This window comes from Psammomys obesus, unplaced genomic scaffold (genome assembly GCF_907164565.1).
Source record: "Psammomys obesus unplaced genomic scaffold, mPsaObe1.curated_primary_1811, whole genome shotgun sequence".
Taxonomy (NCBI): Eukaryota; Metazoa; Chordata; class Mammalia; order Rodentia; family Muridae; genus Psammomys; species Psammomys obesus.
Genome location: NW_026596125.1, coordinates 16058371 through 16085560, shown reverse-complemented (window position 1 = coordinate 16085560; position 27190 = coordinate 16058371). Strand labels below are relative to the sequence as shown.

Here is a 27190-nt window from a genome sequence, read left to right as displayed (position 1 = left end):
GTCAGGTGCATGCACACATGCACGAAAACCTCAGAAATACATTTTACAAAACAAACCATGCATTACCAGTGTTAATAAGGAACTGTTAACAGTACCAGAACGAGGGGATCATTCTACATACAAAGGAACACAGATAAGGATCACAGCACATTTCTCTTAGAAACCAGGCCCTGCTTATGTTCTCCAAAAGGAAGCAAGGGGAGAAGCTGAGTGTTTTCCTTAGAACCCAGCTCACCACTGGCAGGCAGGGTGATGATCATTGCCTTCCTCACTGCTGCTGAAAACTAGATTCTCTCCTCAGGAAGCGCACATTCTACACCCTCCTGCAGATGCTCAGGCCTCTCCATCAATGCCCTAGGATGATACACCACGGAGCTGTGTTTTCCAGTCAAATCCCCTGGGAGAATATTTGGATGCAGAGTCCAGGCTCCTACCCCGGAACTGCCACATTGGAATTTGGGGTTTGGAGTCTGCCCTGCAGCTTCCTTTTGAGAGTCAACATTTTGAACAGGAGAAGCAGACAGAGTGCAGAACCCCTCATCATTCTGTGGGAGGAGGCAAGTTCTGGGGTTGGGGGAGGGGACAGGCTGGCATCCTGGGAAGGACAAACTGTCCTCCTGCCCTGTGTTCCTGTCCCAGCACTGCTGTGAGCTGGGTGGATGGTCCCGGATGGTTGATGACTCCTACCAGACTCCTCCTTGCCGCCTGAGGGCACAGAGGGACCAGGGGGCATTTGGATCTCAGAGCCCATGAATCCACCCCCACAGTGGGCTTCGAGCTGTTTTTACCTGGATCGTTATTTCCTCACTGAAGTGGCTTGTTTCTTATTTATGATACTTGAGATAGTCATGCATACCCCTTTATTCATGTTTTATGCATTATTCACATATACAAACAACTTTATACCAGAAATAATCTAGATAACAGAAAAGGAAAAGTTATTGAATGTCTCCTCTGCAAGCCAAAGGTCTTCACTAATATAAACACACATACAAGGCAGAAATCAGGGAATTTTCTTTGTAAAGCTGGTTTTATATGTGTAGCTCTGTCCCTTGACAGCTACAGAACTCAATTTCAAAGCCTTCATCTCTTCCACATGAAAGGACAGCCTGCTAGGACATATTTCCTGAGCCTTCCTTTGTGCCAGCATCCCCAAGTCAATCAGTGTTCAGCTCAGTTCTGCTTTCCTGATTATGAGAGGCCTTTGATTCTTTTGGCTTGGCAGGATTAATTTGGCAATAAACCAATCAATCAAGAATGTCCAAACATAGTTTGCTATTTGTTTTTACAGCAAACAGATCTTGGCTGGATATAGTGCTAAACTTCCTCAGCTTCCAAAATAGTTCTTAAAGCAGGTGTACTTGAGACAGAGGGTACCCAGCCTGGCCTGGTGGGCTGCTGAGTCACAAGCAAGTGTCTGGGAGGGCTGCTGCAGGTTTGTGTCTTTCATGTCTCTCTGCAGTGAGTAGTTCAACCCAGATATTCCTAACAGAGAGTGACCGTGTGGACTGCGACCTCAGAAAGCACACATTGCTATTAGTTAGAACAGGGACTTGCTCAGGCTATGTCTGCTGTGTCTCAGGCAAAGTCCCTGATGATAAGGCCTTCCACTTTAACTCTGTTCCTTAGTCATTATCCCAAATGACCTTCTCAATGCAACAGCCAAAGAAGGGCCAGTGACACCCCCCCCACAACACACACACACACTGTTAAGACAGTACAATGACTCAAAGAAGGATGCTGTCTTTTCTCCAGTCAAAGGGCCATGCATGGTCCAGGGCTTCACCTTCTGCTGCCAGAGTCTGAGGCAGCCTACTCTCCAGTAGCTTCTTCCTTCTGGCTCTTTTTGATGGCCGGACTCCTCTTTGGTGTCCTTTGCAGTCCTGGCAAATCCTCTTGGACAGACTTGGCCAAATGGTGTTTTAAGGAGCATGCACAGGTAGAGGCATGGAGCCTCTCTGAATTTGGAATTCTGCCGATGGAGAGTTTCACTTTCTAAGACAAAAAATGCAGGAGATAGTTAGACTGCTAAAGAGTATCCTTAGAGTGTCCAGCTCTCAACCAGTCATCTTTCATTCCTCACTCAATTCGTTCTTGCAGGAAATCCTGCGGTGAGCTATGGTGAGCCAAAGGTAGCACAGATGATCTGTATGGCCAACTAGACCATGGACTTTCATTCTCTGACTTTTGCTGGCGTAGGCCTCTAGGCAGGTTCTAAAAACAGTGCTGATGGCTCACTGTGCTGCTATTGTTATGTTAGCTTGACACAGTTAGAATTATTTTGGAAGAGGGAAACTCACTTAGAAAATGGCCCTACTATATTGGCCTATGGCTGCATTTTCTTGATTGATAATGGATGTGAGAGAGCCAGCCTCACTGTGAGCAATGCCATGGCCGGGCTAGTGGCCCTGGGTGCTCTAGGAAAGTGAATGAGTAAACTATTAGGTGCAGCTTTGCAACCAGCACTCCTCCATGGCCTCTGATTCATTTCCTTCCTTGAGTTTCCCACCCTAACTTCCTTTCGTGATGGACTGTGGTATGGAAGTATAAGGGAAATAAACTCTTCCCACCCCAAGTAGCTTTTGGCCATAGCGTTTTATTAAAGAACCAATCTATACCTATATCTAAGTAAGATAACCACAGAGGGACCCAGTTGCTCCAAGAACTCAAAGGGCCTCTGGAATCCTGTGCATCCAAAAGAGACCGCAATCCAGGAAAACCCAGGACAAAAGCAGGAGGAAACACACACTGTCTCCTCTGCCTCTAAAAAGCTGTCACCTGTCCTCTCACTGCCTCTAGCCCATCCTGGTGACAGCCTTCTGCCTCTCTCCACTGTGGTCTGAGTAGATGTGGTTGGCTCAGGCGTGCTTGCCACAAGAGAAGCTGTTGCTCCCACATGTCCTTTCCCAACCTCCTTTTCCTTCCAAGAACCAGGTGTTCAAATTTTAAAAGAGAGTTGGCTATCTACTTGCACACAGAAGAAAGGTCAGGAGCAATAGGGAGGAAGGACAATTTTCTGATCCACAAGATCAGTGGGTCTCAACCTTCCCAGTGCCGCCACCCTTCAATACAGTTCCTCATGCTATAGTGACCCCTCAACCCAAAATGATTTTTGTTGCAACTCCATACTGTAATTTTGCTGCTGTTATGAATCATAGTATAAACATCATCTGTATACTACCCTGTGAAGGTGTCGTTTGACCTGCCAAAGGGGTTATGGCCCCCAGGTTGAGAACCACTGCCTAGTGAGACCCACTGCTCGAGACAGTGATGTTGGTCAGCTCTGTGGAAGAGTTGTTCTCAGCTGGAGTGAGGAAGAAAGAGCACAGAGAGGTGCGGTCTACAGGGTAGTCAGGACGAGGCATGTGCAGCCATGCCCAGGCAGAGGTCTAGTGTGAGTCTGCTCAAAGCCACTTTTCCTGATTGCTAAACACATGTCTGGATCTTTGGGTCAGAGAATGTTCAGTAACTTCTGGAAGGTGCACATAGTTTTCTTAACCCTCTGGCCACAGCGTGGACCATGGGCAGATGCCATGGAGTATAAGTTACCAGGCTAGTGGACCAAGACCCTGAAACCAACCTCTTTCTACCACACAAACTTGTATCAAGCATTGAACTCGCATTGAACTCATAAGCCAAACATCACGTCTTGCGAGAAACCCTCCTGGCCTCCCGAGGAAGGTCAGTCTCTTCCCCCTCTGCACTTTCTGTTCACATTTCAAAGCACACACTATACTCCAAGAAGTGCCTATGGTATTTGTTTCCACCCACTAGACCAAGAGCTACTTTAGTGCAAGCTGGGGCCACTTCTGTAGCCTTAGAACACAACGGCATCCAGTGTAGGGTAGACAGATGTTCAGTAAATGGCGAGGAAGCACGGAATGAATGGATCCTAGCCCTCCCAGTAAATAGTTTCATGTCTATGCCTGACCGGTCTTACCCTTTTAGAAATAGCAATAATAACAGTTTATCCAACTGGCAGGTTTGAGTGATAAAGAAGAGACAGGCATGTCCTTAAAATAATACATAACCATAGACTCCTAGAGCCTGAACATGGGTTTGTACTATTGTAGTTTGCAGAAATTTCAAGCCAAGGCTCCATGTTTTCAAAGAATGCTGAGTAGATCCATATTTTGGGTGTATCTGTTTATTAAAAGATAAATGTGAATGTCCCTAATTGAAGCCAGGAATGTTGAGCCCTTCCCCCCCTTCCCCCTAGTCACATCCGTAGATCCAAGGGATGCAGCTTGGAAATTGTAGGAATGAATGAATGAATGAATGAATGAATGAATGAATGAATCCTTGCTCTGCTCCTCACTTTAGAGAGAAGCTAAAGGCAGAGAAGGCAGAAACCGTCCAAAGGTTAGAAATCAAAATAGGCTAAGGGATGAACAGCATAAGGCTGTACTAGCCAGTGAGACATCTAAATGTAGACTAGCATTTTGACCTACATATCATGTTACATTTTAATGATAACTCCGTGCAGAAGGCTTGGCAACCTCAGGTTTTAGATGAAAAAGCTGACACTCAGAAAGGGAGCCTGTGCAGGTCAAACTAACATCATTGTGACTGTGTAGAGCACACAATCTTTACCAGGGTGCTGCAAGTGTGCCACAGCATGGCACACCGCTCACCTCATCAGCAAGCGCTGCAGTCAAGACTGCTCACAGGGGCTTGCTGCAGTTCTGAGCTAGTCTGAGCCCACGGAGCGCTGCTGGCCCTGCCGCAGTGTTTGCGGCCGGAAGCCCAGAGCCCTCTCTCCTGTCCCAGGGCTCTCCCCAGAATACTTGATCATTCTCATTCCGAGCAGGTCTCAGACTCCGCCTTAGTGAGACCTGGGTCTTGTCTCCCCTGGCACTGATCTGGCCTGGCCAGGGCTGGTCCATAACACTCACCTCCTTCCGGATACACCGAGTAAGAAACAAGGACACCTCCTCCAGGCTGTGGGGCTTCAGGTCATTCACGGCCAACACATGATCTCCATAGCAGAATAAGCAGCCTAGTCGGGGAGGACCTTCCCACCGAGCCACACTGCAGTGGGAAAACAGTATTTAACAGGAAAGTGAGACAGAGCTCATCAGAGACACGGGGATGGGGGTACAGGATCACCTCACTCGGCACTGAGTTGTCCCACACTGGAAGCCAACCATCCTCTTTTTCTGTCTGGACAAACTTCCTCCCTTCCTTGCTTCACTCTCAAGCCCTGCTCCTCGCAACCCCCCCTTGGAGGCCCTGCCGAGCCCAGGCCCTTCCTTGCTTTGCTTTCCCAGGACTTATAATTATGTACGGTGGGAACACTTTAATTGTAGTTTTGAATAAGATGTAATTTTTATATTTACTTATTCATGTGGCTATTCTTTTTTGCCCGGCTTTGTGCCCCTGGGAATACAAATCTACCTTTTTGTTTCCTTAGTTGGTATTTAAAATTTTATAACTCCACCGTTCCAAGAAAACAGAACGCTCAATAAATGTCTGACAGAAGAGAGCGCACAGCATAATGAATAGCTAATGAGTACATAAATGAATGGACAGATGTGCGAGCTTGCTCATAAACTCATGGGCTGAGCAGGTATTTACAAGTCTTAGATTGCAAAAATTTTGGAAAAATGGGAAGTTATGGCATTGTGGCATTTTTTTTTATATTAAAGAATTATCTTGTAAAAATTCAATTTTCCAGGGCTGGGGAGATGATTCAGAGGTTAATAGCACTGGCTGCTCTTCCAGAGGACCTGGGTTCAATTCCTAGAACCTATCTACAACTGTCTGCAAGTCCAGTTCCAGGGGTCCATGGCACCAGACATGCATGTAGTTGCATATATGTATACGCAGGCAAATACCCACACACACAAAATAAGATAAGTCTTTCAATCTTCCACCAAGATGAACTAAACAGGCTTGTTTATTTGGGGATGGGAGGGAAGGGTCTCACTATCTAGCTGAGGCTGGCCTTGAGCCTGCTATGAAGCTCAGGTTGGCCTTGAACTCTTAGCCTAGGGTGCTAAGATTACTGGCCAGTGCCACCGTGCCCAGTCAAGTCTAAAAAGATATAGAATCAGATAAATAGTAATTATGTTTAAAAATATCTGCCATGAGGACCTCCGTGTTAGGGTTTTGGAATAGAGGTTTTGGAGTAGTGGGGATCTTAGGCCTCATATACATCTTTTTCTACTAGATCTTATTAAACTTGCTCTCTTTCCAGTCACTAAACACTCACTCTGCAGCACCTGGGATAGCACCTTTGATATCTATTCTCCTTTGAAGAATGAAAAACGTCCAGTTCCTGGGCCTTTTGGCCATCTTACATCCACCCCCTCAAAAGCTGGCCTCCCATACAGCAGTGGTCTTTTTGCCTCCAGGTCCTCTCTGTGGCCAAACTCTAGTCCGAGTCTCCCGCCATTTTTGTAGAATGTGGTGTTTCACAGTCAGGGCCCCCTTGCTTGACCCCTGTTCATTCCACTTCCACCTACCATATCCGCCCTGCTGCTTCTACCAGGGCAAGATAGTTGATGGTGTCCAGCGGTGAGAGGAACACGTCCAGAGTCTGCACTTGGCTCTCGTCAGGGATGTTGCTGAGAGAGAGAACACTTGCTATACATCACATGAAACAGCCACTGTCCCTGTCTCTGAGCTCTACTTTCAGAGTATATTTTTGGCCTTCTGACTCTGAGATGGCATTTTTCAGCTAAAGTCGGCCAAAACACATGATGAAAGAAGTATGAATTTAAGGTACTAAAAATCATTGTATCCTTCCTGCCCCTCTCGAGGTGCAGTAGTGGATGGCAGGCAATGAGGAGGGAGGGAAAACTTGACTAAAAGGGTTTATAACCATCTCCTTCAGGTCAGTTAGCACATTTGTCTTCTGGAAATTATTCCATACAAAAATGCATGTAGAGTAGCTAAAATTACAACTATCCTGCCGAGCTCTTAACATGACCTAAACTTTCCCCTCCACATCTCCTCAGAACCTCAGGAGACTTGCCTGCCCATAAGAGGCTAACAGGAGAGGCTGTGACACACTAGCCACATCGGTGTGGTCCAGGTTCCAGGGCCCAAAAGACTGGCCAAAGGGGAAAACGTCACAGGGTTGGGGATGCCAGCCCCACCCCCCGGGGCCACTTTTCTTCTGCCTGTCATCTGGTGCCTGATGGTCACAACACCCTGACATAGAAGCCGGTCAGATTCCTGGCTGACTTGGAAACTTTAAAGAACTATTTTGAAATTTGAATATTAAGTGCATTTAAGGCATCTGCCTTGTGCTTAGGTCCCACAAAGTTTTAGAAATGAGAGCTTTACTTGAGTAAGATAGACAATTTCACAACAGTTAGCGAGGTGGACCCCTTTTTGTCATCTGTGCTTTGAGCTTCTGGGTCGGCAGGTGAAAGACACGGATCACTTCCTGTGCCATGTTCTTGTAGTGGAGTCTCTGGAGAAATCTGGGGTTTGGCTGGGCAGTCAACAGAGGTTGATTCTTTGAGGAAACTGGAGTATAAAAAGTTAAGCAAGGCCTTCTGTTTAGGCACATGATTGACAGCTGTCAAACATAAGCATCTAACAGCCTACCAGAGGACTACCAAAGTCTTGAAGTATTGAAGTATATTCAGCCACCGGAACCCACCACAGGGAGAGCGAAACTGAACATGCTTCCTTTCTAAAAATGGACCTGGAATCAAAATAACCATTTACAGGGTCATGGGACACAGTGAGAGTGTGCGAGAAATAAAAGTGAAAGCCAGAAGACTTCAGCAGACTGAAATGTCCTGACGGTGTCACAGGAGCTCTGTGGGTGGAAAAACTGGTGCCATGTTTCCTTCTCTTAAGTCGGCAGCTTCAACACCCTTTAGCTGAGCATCTAAAATCTGAAATCTGAAATGCTGAGTGGCAATATGATTACTATAAGTGGGGGAAAATGGGGAACTCTACACCGTCAAACATTCCTTTATGAACAAAGTTATTTGAAAACATTTTTCATGAGATTATCATTAGGTTTCTATACAGTACATATGAAAATATGAAGCTTGCATTATTTCATTTTTGGATGAATTCTAGTCCCTAAGACAGCTCATTATGGATATTCAGATATTCCAAAAGCTAAAAGAAATATTCTGAAACCCCAAACATTTATAATCCTATACATTTCAAACAAAGGGTATCCAGCGTGTACCAATTGATGTATAGTATGTAGTCTTTGGTGATGCAACAGTTAAAAAATGAACTTGGGCTAGAGAGAGGACTCAGTGGCTAAGTGTGTGCCATGTAAGCAGTAGGGCCTCAGGGAGGTTGGCGTGGTAGCACACTTCTGCAGTGCTTCTGAGGTGAGATGGGTGGTGGAGGCTCCCGAGAAGCTCACGGACGGGCTCACCTGCTGTATGCCATGGCAGGTGACGAGAGATTGTAACTCAAACAAAGCAGAAGGCGAGGACCAACGCCGGAGGTGTCCTCTGATCCCACATCTGCTCTGTGGCACACGTCCAACCCTTCTCTCTCTCACACACACATACATATACCATTCACACATACATACACCATCACACACATACATCATTCACACACCCCCCTCACACAAAGGTTAACACGGTGAATTGGTGGTAATTGTTCCATTAAAAGCAGGTTAGCTACAAGTAGCGTTTAAAAAAGGCAGTTACACTCACCAGGATCTCATTGACATGTAATTGCTCTCAGCTTTCTTGGAACCTTGGTCTGGATTGTTGGATTCGATGGAGTCACCAGAATCATTGGAACCAGCAACGTTCTCTAACTAAAGACGGGAGGTAGCCATGTGAGGGTGCAGGTCTGCCGCTGGCCGGCCTCCTCACCTGGCCTCGCGCTGGCTCTGGGATAACACACCTCCCGCTGCAGAGAGTACCTACCGGCCTTCACCCCAGGAGAGCAAACCACCACAGATTCTGACAGACTCAAAGTCTGCTTACCCTTCCGGGAGCCCTCATGCCCCATTCCAGACACATGTATTCTACTGGGAAGCTTAGACTCCCCCTTCTGCTTCATTCCCCAGGTCGTTGATTATATGAATCTTGGAAGCTGACTGGGCCAGAGACTAAGCACAGTGGTGGCTCGCAACCATGGACACTTCGTGTGTCGTTGCTGCTGGCTTCTGACTGGAGCCTGCCTTCCAGTCAAGCCAGTCTTCTGCTCAGCTGTCTCCTCGACCCTCGTCATCTGGGATTCTCTTCTCCTGCCCAGTGAAGTCCTGTTCATTCACCCCACATTCCCAGATCAGCCCTCCTGGAAACATTTGTACAGTTTCACCTACTTCCCAGACACCATATTCCACAGTGCCTACAGCCTACCCTTACCACACACCTGACTGGCTGGTTGGCCTGGAGAACACTAGTGTGGAAGTAGTTTTTGGTGAGAGAAGTATCCCGTGCTTATGAAACACTGGGGGCAATGTATTGTGCTATCCACTTGGCTACCTATAATTCAGGACAGAGTACCAATGGCCCTGAGAATTTTGCTGTGATGTATGGTGTGCTTAAACCATTTGTGATTTAGCATGTCCATAACCAACCTGACCCCAGAATGTGTCTTTAAGTGAACATGTCACTACCTGGTAGGAAACCTCCAGTTTCAGAGATGATGCAACTCTGCAACCACCCCCCATCCTCCTTCACTCCCTCCACTCCATCCTCCTGTCTCTCCCTCCATTCCACCATTCCATCCTCCTGTCTCTCCCTCCACTCCACCATTCCATCCTCCTGTCTCTCCCTCCATTCCACCATTTCATCCTCCTTCACTCCCTCCATTCCACCATTCCATCCTCCTGTCTCTCCCTCTATTCCACCATTCCATCCTCCTGTCTCTCCCTCCATTCCACCATTTCATCCTCCTTCACTCCCTCCATTCCACCATTCCATCCTCCTGTCTCTCCCTCCATTCCACATTCTGTATCCATGTCTACCACAGACACAGCTTCTTGACCAGTGTGCCTAGAAGCCAATTCACATTTCACCACTTTCCTGCTTAGGCCCTTTGCTTCTGTGCTGCCCACAGAAGAGAGTCAACGTGGCATTCAGTGCCCATCATAGGCTGGCTCTTTGCTCCATTAATTTCCGACTGTGCCATTCTCATGCAATGAACTGTGGCCTCAGACATGGCAATACCAGTGGTCTCTGAAGCCTGCTTTGACTCAGGTGGAAAGAGAAAGCCACGCTATATCTGATAGCTCCAGATGGCTCTGTGCCTCTCTGGGTAGTGTTCAGCGTTGGTAAACTGAGGCTGTGAGCTCTGAAAGCAATAGGAACGTGAGGCTCATCGGCAGAGCCACTGTGGTGAGCACAGTGCAGCCTCCAGCACTTGGAAGGGCTTCTAGTTATCAACAGGCTGTCCACATGCACCCACAGCTCATCACCCAAGACTGTCACTCTTTTTCCTTTCAGGCCAGGAAATAGGAAGATGACTAAACTCCAAATGTTATTCTCCAAGTACTCAACTATCATCTCCTCTGAGAACCTTCTCTGGTCTTCTTCCTGGAAACCAGCTCCCTCTCCCACCACTGGCACAAACCAGTCACCATACAAGCACAGGTCTTGTGCTATGGTTGGCTCCTATTCAAGAACCGGCACAGGAGCAAGCCCTCTGTTTCTGCCAGCTTTACCTTCCTGCCCTCCTGATCTCAGCCTGTTGTCTCAGCAGCAGGTGTGGCTGCCCTCCTGATCTCAGTCTGTTGTCTCAGCAGCAGGTGTGGCGGAGGCTCAGGATATGCCCTTGCTGAAGGAATGAGTGATGGGGGGGGGCGCTTACTTCTGAAAGGATGCTTCCAGGGGTGAGGTAATAACCCTCCTCTTCAGGCTCCTGAGGGGGTTCTTGGTGTTCCTGATGAGTCTGAGCTTGCTGGAGTTCTCGGAGCCTTTTTTGGATTAAATGCTGAACAAGAAAGAAGCAGATGTAATTACTGAGTTCCTTCTTTTCTCCCCATGCCTCATTTTCAAAAGAATTTAACAAATACTTTCTAGAAAAAGTATAATAGATTACTTGGGTTGACAAGATCAGAGGCCATTTCAGTATGACGTGCAGAAACCTACGCAACCTGAACTTGCATCTTGAATTTGGGTCCCTCTGATGGTGTGAATATATATGTACAGCTAACATTCGAATTTTTCCTTTGCTGTGGAGACTTACAACTCAGAACAAGAAGTTTTCTACCACGGGTGATGGTGTAAGTCACAGAGCTTTGTCGTCATGTCCCTACTCTCATCTCTTTCAAGTCCTCTCTCAGCGGCCTCTGAGAAAGCATCTAGCCTGGAATTTCAGAACCTCCTTCTCTGGCTCAGGACTCCTCTTTTGTGTTTTGTTCACAGCCTTGTCTGTTTCCACAGAAGTGCAATTAGGTAGTGTTGGTTATGTGACAGTATGAATTATAGGCTTTAAGGTGATGTAGATGTAAGCAATTAATTATTGCCTTCTCTCCCCTAACAGATAGCAGATAGTCTACTGATGTGGCTGCTTTGCATGGCATAAGAATTGAGTGCGATTTAATTATTCCAAGAACAATGTCAGATGGCAGGGGACCTTCTTAAGACCCTGAATGTTTGCTAGGAATTCCATGGAAGTTAGCTCTGCTCTCTCTCTCTCTGTGTGTGCCTGTGTGTGTATGAGAGAGAGAGAGAGAGAGAGAGAGAGCGCACCATGACTTGTGATGGTTCACCTTTCAGGTTTTTCCTCTCATAAAGGAGTGCAAAAGCAAGATGCATTCACTAGAAGCGGTATTTCAGATTTTGACTGCTGGCCTTGTGTGAGCTACCAATGTGGGTATGACAACTTTCTTGTAAGTCTGGTGGTGTCTGTGAGCCACAGCTCCTGGAGAGCCTTGCAATTATGGGGAAACAGCGAACACTGCACGGTGTGCTGTGTTGCTAGGCTGTTATGTCCAACAAGGCAGGTGTGTTCAATGCACTGTCTGCTCACGCTGTTTTCCATTTTTATGGGAGTGTCAGGATATGAACCTACTGAGATGTCCAAAAGCATCTGTATATATGCAAGCAAGTCCATTGTTCTAGCTTGAAGTTCATTGCTGTTTATGAGCATCCCATTTGAAACCCATATTGAAATTTAAGTCCCATTGAAATGCTAGTAACGGGTACAGCTTTTAAAGACAGTCGGGCCATGGTGGCTAGGCCTTCCTGTGCTCCTGAATGCCATGTATGACTTCACCCTGACTGCCCCCTGCCTTGCTTGTCTGTCTGTCACTTGATACCTTCCCCCAGGTGAGTCTCCCGGTCTTTAATGTCACAGCCTTCAGAGCCGTGGGAGCTATGTTACTGCTGTTAGAACCCCCCCAATACATGGTGTTCTGTTGTGGTTGCTGAAGATGGACAATGGAGCCAGATTATGCTGAGGTGGGAGTGAAGGTCCCTGATGTTCCAGCAAAACCCAGCAGGACAAATGGTGTCTCTAACTTGAGATGATTAAAAAGAAAATATCACTGGATCTCACAAATGACAGAAAAAAGACAAAGGCCACCCTAAGGCTCCTCTGGGAGAAAGTGGTGCATCGCGGATAGAAGCAAGAGACACTTGCTCAGGGCCTGTCTCCTTGTCTGGTGCACATCACTGGGTTTGCTCAGTGAAGGGCTGAGATTCTGAAAAAGCTTCCAAAATACTGGAGGGCTACCAGCTACATAAGGTGGGAGGCCTTGCCTCATGGCTGTAGAGTCCACAGAGGGAAGGACACCAGGGCAGTGTCTCTAAGGGATAAAGTAACAGATGTGCAGGGGAACAAACTGCCTGGCGTGCTCGTTGAGAGGAGCCAAAGCTAGGGCGACAGCAAATCCAGAAAGAGGAGGGCCCACTTCTGTGGCCCTCCGGGGCAGGCGTGCCATTTCACTTCCTCAACCAGATTGCGTTAGGAGGTAAGAGGACAGGGTACACCAAATGAGAAGCAAAATAATGTGATGAGTGGAGGGAAGGAGTAAGAGACTCCGCCTTGCCTGAGGGTGTGCACAGCACAGTGGGAAATCTAGGGGTGCTGGGGAACCTTTGTGCCCTGAGTGTGGACAGAGGGGAAGGGCTGCTGGCCAAGCTTAGTGAAGGAGCCCAGCCTGTCAAGAGCATCCAAGAGGAGTGAAATCTCCAGAGCCAGCTAGGCAAGTGGTGACACCTACCTGTAGAACAATGGGAAATGAGCAAATTCACATAAATATTAAGACCAGGCATCTTTCTGTGTGTGTGTGTTCCTGTGTGCATGTGTGTGTGTGTGTGCATGTGCATGCATGCATGTGAAGGTCAGAGGACAACCTCAGGTGTTCCTCAGAAGCATCTACCTTCTGTCCCCCCCCCCCACACACACTGGTCTGGAGCTCACCACATAGGTTAGGCTGAGGGGCCAGTGGACCCCGAGGACACACCTGCTTTTGCTCCTTAGCACTAGGTTATAACTGTGCATAACCACGTGAGTCCTGGGGACTCAAAGTCAGGTCCTTGTGCTTAGGAGGATAGCAGACAGCAGATAGCTGTCTGCTGAGCCCCAGGGGGCATTCTCTCAGTGCATTTGACCTTGATGGGCAAGGTCACTGTGAGCTGCTAGCCAGTGCGACACTTCAGCAATGGCTGGGTCCCTGGCCACCAGGGACTACTAGCGGCGCTGACTCCCTGCTGCAGCATCCTGAGACAGAAGGAAGAGACTTTGATTACCGCGTCTGGAAGACTGGCCCTCGGTGGTGCAAGGCTGATAACCTCTGACCCACTGCGGAGACTGAAGAAAGGACTGGGGTCAGAGACTGGCCTTCTGTCACCCGGGGGAGGATTCTCCTGCTTGGGAAAAAGTCGTTTTGCAATTAGAGTGAGCCTGCTCTCCCATTCTGCCAGGACCCCCCACCCCGCTGCCTCTACCGTAACCTGGCCTTCCTGTCTCCAGGCTCTCCCCAAGGCGTTGACACCCGGCTGCCCACTAGCCACTGCCACATCACCAAGACAAGGGCTGATCTTGTCAGCGAGGCTTTCTCCAGCTCCCAGGCCCCCGAAAGACACGCGCCTGGCCTTGACAGGCACCCTGAGTTCCCACCAGTCTCTGCTCTCTGCTTTCCTCACTGAATCTGCCTTGCTCTCTCCTTGGTGGCATTTGCTACGGGCATGGAACAACCTGGAAAATACATCCATCAACACACCTCTGCTCAAGCTCCCTCTCTAGGAAAGGCCTGGGGAAACTCACAAAGCCGCTTCTGCAGTCCATTAAAACCTTCATCTTCTTACCTGACACAAGACACATTATGCTAAAATGCAAGGCAGATGAAAACAATGTTTGGTAGACGCCTCCCTAGACTTAGCCATTCAAAGGGAAGCTGGTATGTGCCTAGAATCACAGTGGAAAATAGTATACTTTGAGTGACTATGAAAACCTGTCACCATTAACTTTCACTCCCCTACCACAACAATAACAATCTAATTTAGCTCTCTTGCAAAACACAAAAGTATTTTCTCCTATTGTGAATCGCAAAAATAACAAGGGCATATGTTTCCTAGCTTATTTATTCCTTGTATTAACTCCAGTTGCTAAGGAGACATGAAGAGGTACTATTGTTTCCAAGGAAAGAGGGCCATTTTCGGGCGCCTTGAATGTCATTAGCCATGTGACGTTACCTCTGTATACTGATGGGTTGCTTTTACGCCCCGGCAATATGGTGTCATGCAGGAGACCCAGTCTTTAATCTTCTCCCTGGGGGTAGGAGGAGAGTTTCAGCTGCCATTGGCACCCACAGCTCCCACACCCACCCTGAGCCCGCAGCAGTCGTTGATTACACTAGGAATCAGCTGCCGACAAAAAACAAAAAACAAGAAACCCCTCTTTTCGTGGGTAGCTGAAATGGCCTGCTCCCTTGCCATCTCCACAGCTGCATCAGCCTGGTGACACCTCCAGTAGGGTAACTCAGAGAAATGGGGAGTCAGGGAGAGCAGCCACGAGGATGGGACACAGGGCTTCTGCAGTGAACACCCTACCCCGCCCAGCCCGACTCCTGGGTTCCGTCCTCCCTGCCACGCTTAGGAAATGCAGTCTTAGGAAGGGTGATGTGCCAGGAGCCTCAGTTGAGGAAATCCTCCCTCAGACTGGCCTGCAAGCAGGTGTGTGTGGGATTTTCTTGATTATGGATCTGTGTAGTAGGGCGCAGCCTACTGTGAGCTGTGCCAGCCCTGGGCAGGTGGGCCTAGGTGCTGGAAGAAAGCCAAGATGAGCAAACCCGTGAACAGCACTCCCCCATGGCCTCTGCATCAGTTCCTTCTCCAGCTTCCTGACTCAGTTTCCTACTTTGACTTCCCTCGATGATGGGCTGTAATTAAGACATGTAAATTACACAAAGCCCTAGGGAGTAGCTTTTTGTCACCGTTTTATGTGGCAAATAGAAAAGTAGACAGAGACAGGTGTGTCTGAATGAATTGATCAACTCCCCATCTTCTTTTCTGTTGTCTTAGTGACAAGTTAAAAGAAGACTGTGCAGCTGGATCAGGCTGAAACATAGTAAGGCTTCAGCATGTGGCCAGCTCCCACCTCAGTCCCCGTCCAGCAGGCTGTGAGAATGCACTTGAGCACCTCTGCCAGACCCAGGTGCCCCGGTAAAACCGCAGATGCCTTCAGGGCGAGAACAGCCCTCCCCAGTAGGGGCAGCTCCTATAGGTATTTTTGGCTGTGTTGTTTTTTCCCAGAAGGCACTGGGTGACAGCTACTGATGTGGCTTGCTTTGTGCCCCTCCCCTCATCCAGTTCTCAGGCCCCAGATGTCACCACTACAGAAGTAAGTGGTTAAGTAGGGATCATAATTGCTGTACCTCCTAAGCTAGTAAGAATGGTATCTGTGAAAAAAGGGTAAATTTGACCCAGAGATTCGTGCATGCGGGAAGCGCCATGTGAAAGCTAGGGTTTGGCAGCCTCAGCCAAGGGACTGCCGGAAGTTCTGGCAGAGGCTTGAGACAGAGTCTTCCTTCCACCGTGCTTCATGGGAGTGTGGACTGAGCCCTGACTCTCAGCCTTCAGAGCAGCAAGCTTGCAACCTCTGCTGTTTGAAGCAGTTATAACACTCCTAGGCAGCTGGTACAATGATTCTTGAAACGCTCTTTAAAAGCTGGGGAGATAGCTTAGAAGTTGTTTGCTATGCAAACGTGAGGGTCTGAATTTAATCCCTGGCACCTACAGAAAAGCTGGGCATGGTGGAGTGCTGGCAATGCCAGCTGGGGAGGCAGAGACAGGTAGGTTCCTGCAGCTTTCAGCCCAGCCAGCCTAGCCTAAGCCAAGTCCTAGTGAGGGACCCTGTGTCAAAAATCAAGGTAGAGCACTCTTGAGGAACGAAAGGGCTGTCCTCTGTCCTCACGCGCACATTCTCACCTGTGCACACACACACACACACACACCCAAAGCATTTTAGCACACATGAGAACTGCTGCTCTGTGCTTGCAGCCTGGTTTCTAGGCACAGCCCATGCACTGTTTACAGGTTTTATGAGGCTTTTGTTTCGCACACAGCAGACACGCTGCCGTCTTCCTGCTCACCTGTCCTGGCCAATGAGGAAGTAGTCTCTGTTCACAGTTCTGATGGACATCACCTCATCCGGGTGGCATCTGAACATCTTCTGCACAGTCTGCATCTTCTCCTGGCTGTTTATACCAACCTCTACAGCCGCACTGCTGGGAGAGACACAAAGTAACTAAACTGATAGAGATAGCAACTTCAGACGAAAACAGACTCCTACTTTAAATTAGAAATGAAATGGGAGATTTCATTGACCCACATTTTAAAGACTGTCTAATTCACATCATGAATCTCATTTGAATTCTTTCTATTTTAAAAAGTAACTGAGACTCTGGATCTGGTTCATCAGTGATTGAAAATACTCTGTTCAGCTTGAAATTCAGTTCAGAATTTTCATTTGGGTTGGAGTCTTGAGTCCAGAAATCACTATATTTTCTGATACTTCTGGTACATGATGTCTGAAGAGAAGACAGACAACAGTTTATCTAAGTATTTCTTAAGCTCCACTTTGGCTCTATGAAATTGGATTTCAGGAGTTCTATCTCACCAAGAAAATTAAGTGAGACAAAGTCCTCAACTGAATGTTAGGACGTGGAGATTTATCGCCTGCATGAAGCAACTGTTTCACTGCCGCCTGCCTTCACTGTTCATCAGTGTGTGCTTTTGGAGCCACAGACACTGCTGCAGGTCTGAAGCCCCTGGCTCTTTTTGCCGGACACCCAGGTTTACATTTCTGTGCAGCCTGTTGAGCGACTGACTTGGGCTCATTGACAGACAGGTCTCCTGGTTCGTATACACACCGATCAATTTCGATGGAGCCTCGCTGTTGATGGTCTTTGTAATAGGAAAGACTGAGGCCCTTCCCCCCACTCCCAGACAGGATGAAGAGCCGCTTTTTCCAGGAGGTCTAAAAAATGAAAAGGTTTTGCAGTTCAGCTAAGCTCAGAAGAGCAAGGACTTTTTTTCAAGTGCTCACGAGGCTGGTGGGAGGCTTAAGCCGTGGTGAGTACTTACTGCGGAGAAGAAAAGCTGAGGAGGCGGTGACTTAATGAAGTAACCTTGTTTATGGATTTCATTTTCATAATCTGATGTAAATTGTTTGCCTAATAAAGGAAAGTGAAGAGGATTCAGTTTGTTCTCATAAATTTCAGAAAAGAAGGGCTTCATTTGGAAAACATTGTTTATCTTCAGATTTTTTAGCTTTTCAAAAGAACATGCACAATCAGCCCCACCCCCGCCCAGTAGAAGACCAAACGGAGAACAATTAGTGCCATCTGGCTGTGTTCAGGGCAGCTTCCTCCAACTCACACCAGCTGCCTGGCTCTGAGTCTGTAGTTTGGCCCTGGGTCTCTAGGTGTGAGCAAAGGTTTGTTCCCATTCCCCTTGTGGGAATAATATAATAGATGCAGCACCGTTTGGGTTTGGCATAGCAACCATGCAGAACCACTTGCTGGTGCAAATGGGGCAGGAGGGGCACTTTTTTCTCTGCTGGGAGAGAAGGTGGACTGGCCACAGAGACACAGGAAATCACAGACAGCAGCCTCATCGGCATGAACAGACTTAGCAGCCGTAACATACAATGCTGACTCCATTTTCACTTACCAGGCTTAAGCCTTTGGTAAGGTCTGCCTTTTCTGAACCCAAAGGGAAACCAGACCTACGGCCTGTGATGTGAAAGTAAAAAGAAGCCCTTTAACACAGTTTTAACAGCACTGTTTTCCTAGATGAGAGCAGTCTGCATTTCATTTAGACAGTTTGGAAACTACAACAGTAATTAATTGGTTGATTAATAACCGTCTTTAATACCAGGAATTGCAACAAAACAATTAATATTTAGGAACTTTTGCCATCCCAGTTTCCACAGCAGATATTGCTGCTTTTATTTGTTAAACTCTCTGTATATGTTGACACACACACACAGACACACAGACACATACACACACACACACACACACACACACACACACACACACACACTTCTTCTTACATACCAGCATACCAGGACTTTGATCTGAGCATGTGTGTGCCACAGAGGATTAACAATGATTAGAACGCCCACATAGGGCCAGAAAAAGTGCTTGCTTCCTGCAGCCATGCTGGGAAAGGTTGTAATTTATGGGGCATTAGATAGAATACTCAGGAAAACCTTGCCTCAGTGTGAGAAATAATTAGCCCTAGATTCGAGAACTATGCCAGACCCACCTAACAGGTCTTAGAAGACTGAGTTGTTCCCAAGAACCGTGATTTATAAAACTATCCAGTACCCACTAAGGTAAAATTTGACAAGTACAGTTACCAGCCAAGAGCAACCAGGCTTGCAGAAGAAAGCAATTGTCACAGGAAATGCAGAGAATAATTAATCTATCAAGAGAGACCTTGAAATGGCACAGTTGTTAGATACCCCAGAGATTAACTGTTCTTGTCAAAATCTTGGGAGATGAATGGGATAGAAAAGACCCAAAGTGAACTTTTAGAGATGAAAGCAATGACTTTGGGGGGGGGCACAGAGGCTTCCATCAGCTGTGAGGCTGTGAGAGAAGACTGAACACTAGAGAAGAAAATTACAGTGCACCCAAAGGACTATTTAATGAGCACTATTAAAATAAACAAAGTAAAAAATGTCCAAAGCATGAAAAAAAACACCCATGCATCAGGAGCTGCCTAAGCTCGTCCAATATGCAAGCAGCTGTGACTGCTTAAAAAGAGGGGAAGAGGCAGAAAAAAATATTTGAAGAAATCATTCTAAAAATTTCACAAGCTTAAAATTATAAGCCCAGACCTAAGCACTTCAATGAAACTCAAGAAACACAAGATACAGAAAAAGAAATACACCCCAAAGTTCCTCAAATGCAAGATGGTCAAAATCAAGTCACAAGAAAGACATCTCAAGAGCAGACAGTGGAGAAAAGACAGCCCATACATAACAAAAATAAGCAGCAAAAGGGCTTTGTTCCTTTTTAAAATTATTTACGTGTATGAATGCCCGGTGCCAGAGAGGGGCAGAAGAGGGCGCTGCAGAACCTGAAACTGGAGTTACAGATGGTTGTGAGCCTCTGCCTGGGTGCCAGCAATCACACCCAGTCCTCCAGAAGCACAATACAGTACTGAGGAAATGCTGCCATTTGAAATGCTAGAAGCAGCGGACACATCTTTTAAATATGCAAGCAATTTGGATACATTTTCAGATATGCAAATTCTGAAGAAATTTCATCCTCAGGGAGGGCCCACTGTTAGAAATGATGCTCAGGGAAACCGTCCAGAATGTATTGAAGACGTGCAGAGCACCAACGTAGAAACTGCAAAGCAAAATGTGTGGGGTGATTTTTCTTATTGTTTAAAGCACTCAATAATTCAGCTAGCTAAACAACAGTGGCAATGCATTGTGTAGATTACAATGAGGTGTGAATAACATGAATTCCGATAACAGAGCTCGGGAAGGAAAATGAGATTACATCTCTGTAATGAGCCTGGATTTTTTGTGGACCAGTACACCATTACTTGGTGTTAGGCTGTTGTGTGTTTAAAATATATATAAACCCTAATGTAATGACTAGAATAATATAGTTTAATAAGCTAATAAGAGAAGTAAAGTAAAATCATTAAAAATGCTCAATTAATTCAAAAGAAAGCAGAAAAGGTAGTGGTGGGGGCAGGTGGACAAAGTCCAGATGAGGCAAACAGAAAACAACAATATGATTCACTCAAGTCTGAACGCAGCAACAGTCACATAAAATTTAAATAGTCTAAACACCTGAATTAAAATGAAGAAGTTGTCAGATTGGACAAAACAGCAAGATCCAACTCTACGTTGCATATAAAAAACACACTATAAGTATAAAAAGCACAAGTTAAAAAAAAAGCTGCATGTCTTAGTTGGGGTCTCTATTGCTGTGATAAAACACCATGAGCAAAAGCAGCCCAGGGAGCACAGGGTCTAGTCAGCTCACCCTTCAGCCTACAGTCCACCACAGAGGGGAGTCCGGGTAAGAACTCAAGACAGGAACCTGGAGGCAGAAACTGAGGCAGAAGCCATGGAGGGGTGCTGCTTACAGGCTTGCTCCTCTTCTTTCTTATATAACTCAAGGCTGTCTGCCCAGGGCTGGCACCACCCTCCCACATCAGTCATTAGTCAAGAAAATGCCTCTAACAGACAAAGCTGGTCACAATTGAGTTTCTCTTCTCAGACAACTCTAGCTTCAGTCAAGTAGAAAAAACCAAAACAGAACAAACAAACAAAACCCTAGGCAGAACAATACACTGTATCAACACCAGTCACTAGAAAGGAGAGTAGCTACAGTATGTTGTTTTTAAAATCAAATTCTAATCATTTGACTTACCAATGAAGATTCAGGAGCCAGATGCTGGGGTATAAACCTGCTAGCTCAGAGAGGCAGAGAAAGTACCCAGCTGACCTTACTATTCAGTCAACATCCCAGGAGGAAGAAGCCCCTTCTCCTCTTCCACAGCTTTAAAAACCCTGCAAACTCAATGTCCCTCCTTTCTACTTCCTGTGTGTCACTATAGCCACCCTCCAGACTTCCTCTCATTCTCTATAGCTTTTTTCCATGTTCTCTTCCTGTCAACTAGTTGCTTGCTCTGCCTCTTGATCTAGGGTTAACTTTATTTAGCTCTTGCTTACAGAAAGCTCTTGCATTAAAGGTGTGTGCTAGGCCTAAGCCACATCACAACAAGAAACAGGTTTTCCAGTTCACAATCTTGGGGTTCACAATGTGATCAAACATTCTGACACAACAGTAGATCATGTAGATTCCAAAGCAAGAAAATAGTACCAGGAATTAAAGAAAGTCATTTTATAATAATGTAGTCATTGTATAATAATGTTAATTAACCCTAAGTTGATATAGTAATACTAAACATATATGTACTCAATAACGGAGCTTCAAAGCATGAAGCAAAACCAAATAGAATTACGAGAAAAAAAAATAGACATTCAAAATTACAGTTACAGACTTATAAAACCTTCTCTTAACAACAGAGAGAACAAATAAGGGCGCAGCAGGCTTGCACAACCTTGTCAACAGCGTAACCTGGTCGCTATTTATAGAGCACAACAGAAGATGGCTGGTCCTGTTCTCCTGTGTACAGTGTAAATCTTTGTGACAGAGACTTTGGTCAACTAGAAAGAGAAGGAAGCACCTTCAACCAAACCCAGACTATCTGCTTTTGTTTTTAGATCTCTAACACCAGACTTGAGACCTTTTCTCTAAGCTCAGGTACAGGAGAAAAATATTCATGTTCACCCTGTGCAAGGTAATTGAGCAAGAAAAAGAAAGAATGCTTCTGAGTTGGAAAGAAGAAAGACTATCCCTCTTCAGAGATAACATGATACTATGGGTAGAAAACCCTTAAACAGTCCATAGAAAACTATAAGAACTAACAGAGAAATTCCCCAGTGTGTAAAGTCAGTATACAGCATTTTCCATAGTTCTATGAAGTAGCAACAAATAATCTGGAACTGAAAATAAAAAAGTACTTTTGGGCTGGAGAGATGACTCACTGGTTAAGAGCATTGCCTGCTCTTCCAGAGTTCAATTCCCAGCGACCATATTTGGCTCCCAACCACTTATAATGTGATCTGATGCCCTCTTCTGGCATGCAGGTGTACATGCAGATAAAGCACTCATATACATAAAAATAAATAAATAAATGTTAAAAAGTACTTTCATTTATTATAGACCCTCTCCAAAATGCATAAACATAAGTTTAACCAGTGTGGTGAAAACTAATATACTGAAAATTACTAGAAGAATTTAAAGACAACATAAACAGATGGAAATACATCCCAGGTTCATGGATTGAAAGACAGTATTTCTAATAATGACATATTAGAAATTACCCAGAGCAATCTACAGATTTGATGCAATCTTTATTTGAATTCTAATGTGTTTTTTATGAATATAAAAGCTCATTCATATTAACATGCAGATTTATTGATAGCCTTGAATAGCCAAAACAGTTCTGAAAAGCAGAGTATTCAGATATTCCTTAAAACATAACAAACAAACAAACAAACAAACAAACAGAACTTACAGAGCTGGGGAGATGGCTCAGCAGTTGGGAGCACTTGTTGCTCTACAGAGGACCCAGTTTCGGTTCCCAGCACCTCATGGTAGCTCACACCTGGCTGTAACTCCAGTTTCAGGGGATTCAATATTCAATTTCTGGTCTCCCTGTGTCCCAGGCATGCACCAGGTGCACATACAGGTACTAGGTATCCACATGGTGCATAGACACACATGCCGGAAAAACACTCATACGCATAAAAGAAAAATAAGTGTATTTAAAAAAGAAATCCTACTACAAACCCGTAAGAAGCAAGAGCATGGTATAAAGACAGATGCACAAACCAAGGTAATAAATGGAGAATCCAGAAATAAATCCACACATCAGTGGCCAAGGCCATTGCACAGACAGAGTACAATGCCCCTTAAACGATCCTTCTAGAATCACTGTGCCCTTGAGAGGTGGAGGCAGGAGAACTACGTTATCTTCTGCTTTTTAGCAAGGTTGAGGCTAGCCTGGACTACATGAGGCACTGTCACCAAAGAAAAAGAAAGAAGAAAGAACCCAGACAGAGTGTTCATCCTTCACGATTTTATTATGGGAAATTCTAGATGACAAATGAGCTTTCTACTGAGAGATAGGATATCTGTGGCTGCCTAGGAAAGGCTGTTAGAGGGAGGCTGCCTGCTCATGCTCACTCTCTGCCCTGAGGCCATAGTCTATGGCATTTGTTATTTATTTCCTTACTTACTTTTTCGAATGTGACAATATATGGAATTTAGCCTAAGACATGAATGTAGGCATGTGCTCTGCTCCTGCCTACAGTCTCACCTACAGTACCCCTACACCACAAATGGTATCTAATTGTAGATTTAAGCACAGAAACTTGCTGCATGTCAATTATGCCTCTAAAAATTTCCAAAACATCAAATACATTTGAAAAAAGTTAAATACATTTCTACAATATGACCCAGCCACTTCTACTCCTAGGTGAAAAAGAGAAAACACCTGATGCCAACCTCTGGGGTCAACACGTACACGTATGTGTGTTCAAATATGCTCATATCTGCATGAACATGTACATACACCATACATGCACATATATACTATATGTATATCTACATATATATAAATGTTCACCTAATCTTTTTTATAATAGACAAAGACAGGAAAAGCCCTAATGTTTCCAGAAGGTGAATCATCCAGTTATATAATGGCTATTTCCATTATATACGTGAAGACACACCTATATGATGGAAAAGAAAAAAAGGACCAAGACAGCATGGATGAATCTCAATTATGGATTAGAGAATTGTGCTGAGTAGAAGAATTCAGCTGAGAGTGTCTACCGTGTGCTCACATTTACGCAAACAGAGTGATAGGAAACCAGGCAATGGGAAAAGGACTGCGTGTTGGAGGGAAGGATTATGACGGAACAGCAACACTTTTCCTGGTTGGGATGAAGCTGGTCCATGGACACCTATCAGACTGCCCATCTCAGACAGATGCACCATAAACTAGAGCAAAGCTGTTGAATGCTGTGGGCAGTAGAGAATGCATGTTCATGCCAAGCCCATGGTCGAAATGCTGCTAGTCCTAGGAGGTCGAGGTGTGGCCTCCTCGGCCTCTTCTCCCTCCTCCCATGTGGCACATTTCTGCTCCGAGTCATCCCACCTCTGTCCCACTCCAGTGCTCTGGCTCTTGCCATCTCTTCGGACGCGCTATTTCCTTTCCTTGGAGGAAAATCTTGCCTGGAACTAGAAGTCCAGCCACCCCACCCCTAGGGCTAGTGACATCATCAGCCTTAGAAGAGAACCCCACCATAGTTCCTAACTACATTCTAAAACTTGTCCTTAAACCAGCAGATAGGAGTAACTCCCTCACCCTTCACCAGAGAAGCTTTTTACAGCAAAGGGAGAGCATTACAGAAAACCACAACTGGATAGGGTAGAGATCAATGGCTTGAGGCAACCTCAGCCTCAGTAAACATCTACAACACACTTCCTACACCTAAGGCCCAGGAAGCTTCCAGGGAAAGGGGCAGAAAGACTGTAAGATCCAGAAGGACCAGGAAGTCCACTGTGAAACTGTCTCTTAGAAATGGCGGCCTAAGTAAGGTCTGACCAATGTTAGTATCAATAGACACACTAATCCAAGGGGGACATCTCATGGACTGACACCCCAGTCCAAAGGACCACAGGTAACTGATGGTGCTGAGAGAGGGAGAATCAGCCTTTCACAGGATGAGCCCCCAACTGCTAACCCAATAAGTCATCAGCCTGAAGTTAAAAGCACAAAAACAACAAAAATGGACTCAGCCAGTTGGATTTATGTCTGTGCATGTTTCTCTTTCTCTCTGTGTGTGTATCTATGTCACAAGGACCCAAGCCTGCATCCTCTGCACCCATATACATCCTGTGTGGTGCATCCATAATCTCTGCTGGGGATGGAGAGGCAGAGAACAGCAAATCTCGGAATCTCATTGGTCAGTCAGCAGATCCAATCACTGGGCTGCAGGGTCACTGAAAGACCCTGATTTAAACCATCAGACAGAAAACGATCAAGGAAGACACTCAACACTGACCTCTGGACTCCACCTTCTGACATGCACATGAACACATAGCCACGTGAACATGTGTATACACCACACACACACACACACACACACACACACACACACACAGATACAATTTAAAAAGTAAGCCCTGCACGTACCCAAGATTCAGCTCAAATGATTTTTCCAAGGGCTTCTCTGGATTCCCATGACTACCTCAGCCTTTCCTTTGGGTTCCATGGTGCTTCGTTCCTGTTTCATGATTGCACTGTGGCCTGATTATCCGTGCTGAGCTAAAGTGCTTGATACAGCTGCTTGCCTGTGCATTGCTCAACCTCTCAGTGAGACTGTACGTTCCTTGAGCACACAGCTCTTCTGAATTAAGCTGCATATAGCTACAACACGAAGCACACAGACTTGTAGCAACAGCTTTAACATTTTATCATTAACTGGATGATGTTTCGAAGTTGCTCCACCCTAAACTCCACTGCGCTGACCCGTGTCTGTTATGAATCATGGGAGTGTATAAGCAAGGATGTGCTCAGTGTGCACTGAGCTGCCCTCCCAATAACAATTTAGGCAGTTTCTATAAGCCAGAACTTTGTGTAAAATTAAAGGACTATATTCCAGTCTTTGCTGGGCTGTAATTTATAGGAGGCACTGTCTCCAAGCCACAAATGGAACACCAAGCCAATGAAAACCAGGAAATGCTCAATTTCTGGACAGTTCAGCTGTTATAAATAATTAAGTGAATCCAGCAGCTTCTACTCTCACTGGACCAAGAGTCTGTCTCAGAATGATACCTGTTGTCCCTACAAAGGGAAACTAATGTCTGTGCCCTGGGCAGCCTGGTGAGCCGGGCTCATCATTGTTGACGGAAAGCTGTTTCCTCTGACCCTGCGCCCTTAGGTACCTGAGCTCTTTGGAGGTCTGGCTTCCATCCGGCTGGCTCTTCTCGCCTGTCAGAAAGAGGGGTTAGGCAACAGTTAGCGTCCAGACTTCAGCAGCCACACTGACTAGCTTTGGCATCAGCAAGTCTGGCTCTTGCCTTTTCTGTCTTGATTATGTGTACAGAGCCCAGAGGTCAACCTGGGGTGTGGTCCCTCAGGTGACATCGTCTTCCTTTTTGAGACAGGGCCTCTCATTGGTGAGCTCAGCTGGCTGTCCAGCAGGGCCCAGGAATCTGCTTTCTCTGCCTCTCCTGCTGCTATTACGAGCGTGTGCCATCACATCCTGCTTTCAATGTGGCTCTGTGGAGGGCACTCAGGTCCTCATGCTTGAACAGCCAACACTTTGCCAGCTCAGCCTTCTCTCCAACACCTCTAGGCCTTCCTTAATAGAAGCTGTGAAGAAGACTGCAAGGGTAGTTAGTCCTCGCTGTCCCCGCCGCACATGGCTGTAAGAGGAGACCCTCAGGGAGGCAGGGACACCAAAGAGGTCAGAGCGACACAGAGAGCAGATGGTGTGCCCAGTGCAGCTGAGGAGCACTGTAGGTTGGGAGGCAGCCGTGATGAGCTTCACACCCGGCTTGCTTTCTCCAGAAGGGGCCTCATGAACAAGGGAGCCCCGTTCTTCAAGCGCCTCCAATACCTCTGTGGCCATTCTCAAGATTTTCAATGCTGAGGCCCAAGACTGACCCAGGGAAGCCTTGTCCTATAAAGCTGTCATTCATGACCATCTAGGGCAGTGGTTCTCGACCTGTGGGTCGAGACACTGTGGGGGTCACACACCAGATCTCCTGCATATCAGACATTTACATTATGATTCATGACAGCAGCAACACAGTTATGAAGAAGCGATGTACTTTATGAAGTAGAAGCTTTATGGCTGCGGATCAGCATGAGGAACTGCACTGAAGGGTCACAACATTAAGAATGCTGAAAACCATTGCTCTGGGCGATGGAGAGGTGGGAGGGACTTCCACAGGGTGATGGCTGCAGCATTGATGGGGTCTTGAGGACTAGGACTGTGTCCATGGCCAATTCTACCTTGAATCAATAAAACCCCAAATGGAAGGCCCTGAAAAAAGAAGCACCTGGCAGCCTGGGGCTATCAGGAAAGAAGGGGAGGGCTGTTTCCTACTGTCCTGGTGTGACGACTGCTCCCCTCCTGCCCTGTGTCTGGTGTGACTGCTCCCCTCCTG

General features: G+C 46.3%; 1 protein-coding gene across 1 annotated transcript in view; it reads right to left on the bottom strand.

The window, feature by feature from the left end:
* Nucleotides 1-907: 907 nt before the first annotated feature.
* Plekhs1 (pleckstrin homology domain containing S1) overlaps nt 908-27190 on the bottom strand; it is a 28772-nt gene continuing 2489 nt past the window's right edge. The window contains exons 2-13 of the mRNA XM_055591650.1: nt 25961-26006; nt 17484-17572; nt 17270-17376; nt 16490-16624; nt 14592-14667; nt 13650-13763; nt 10759-10881; nt 8649-8755; nt 7294-7479; nt 6468-6569; nt 4896-5031; nt 908-1995 (exon numbers count right to left, since the gene is read on the bottom strand). Of these exons, the coding sequence (XP_055447625.1) occupies nt 1813-1995; nt 4896-5031; nt 6468-6569; nt 7294-7479; nt 8649-8755; nt 10759-10881; nt 13650-13763; nt 14592-14667; nt 16490-16624; nt 17270-17376; nt 17484-17572; nt 25961-25988 (1386 nt within the window). The 5' untranslated portion in view covers nt 25989-26006 and the 3' untranslated portion in view covers nt 908-1812. The remainder of the gene's footprint in view (nt 1996-4895; nt 5032-6467; nt 6570-7293; nt 7480-8648; nt 8756-10758; nt 10882-13649; nt 13764-14591; nt 14668-16489; nt 16625-17269; nt 17377-17483; nt 17573-25960; nt 26007-27190) is intronic.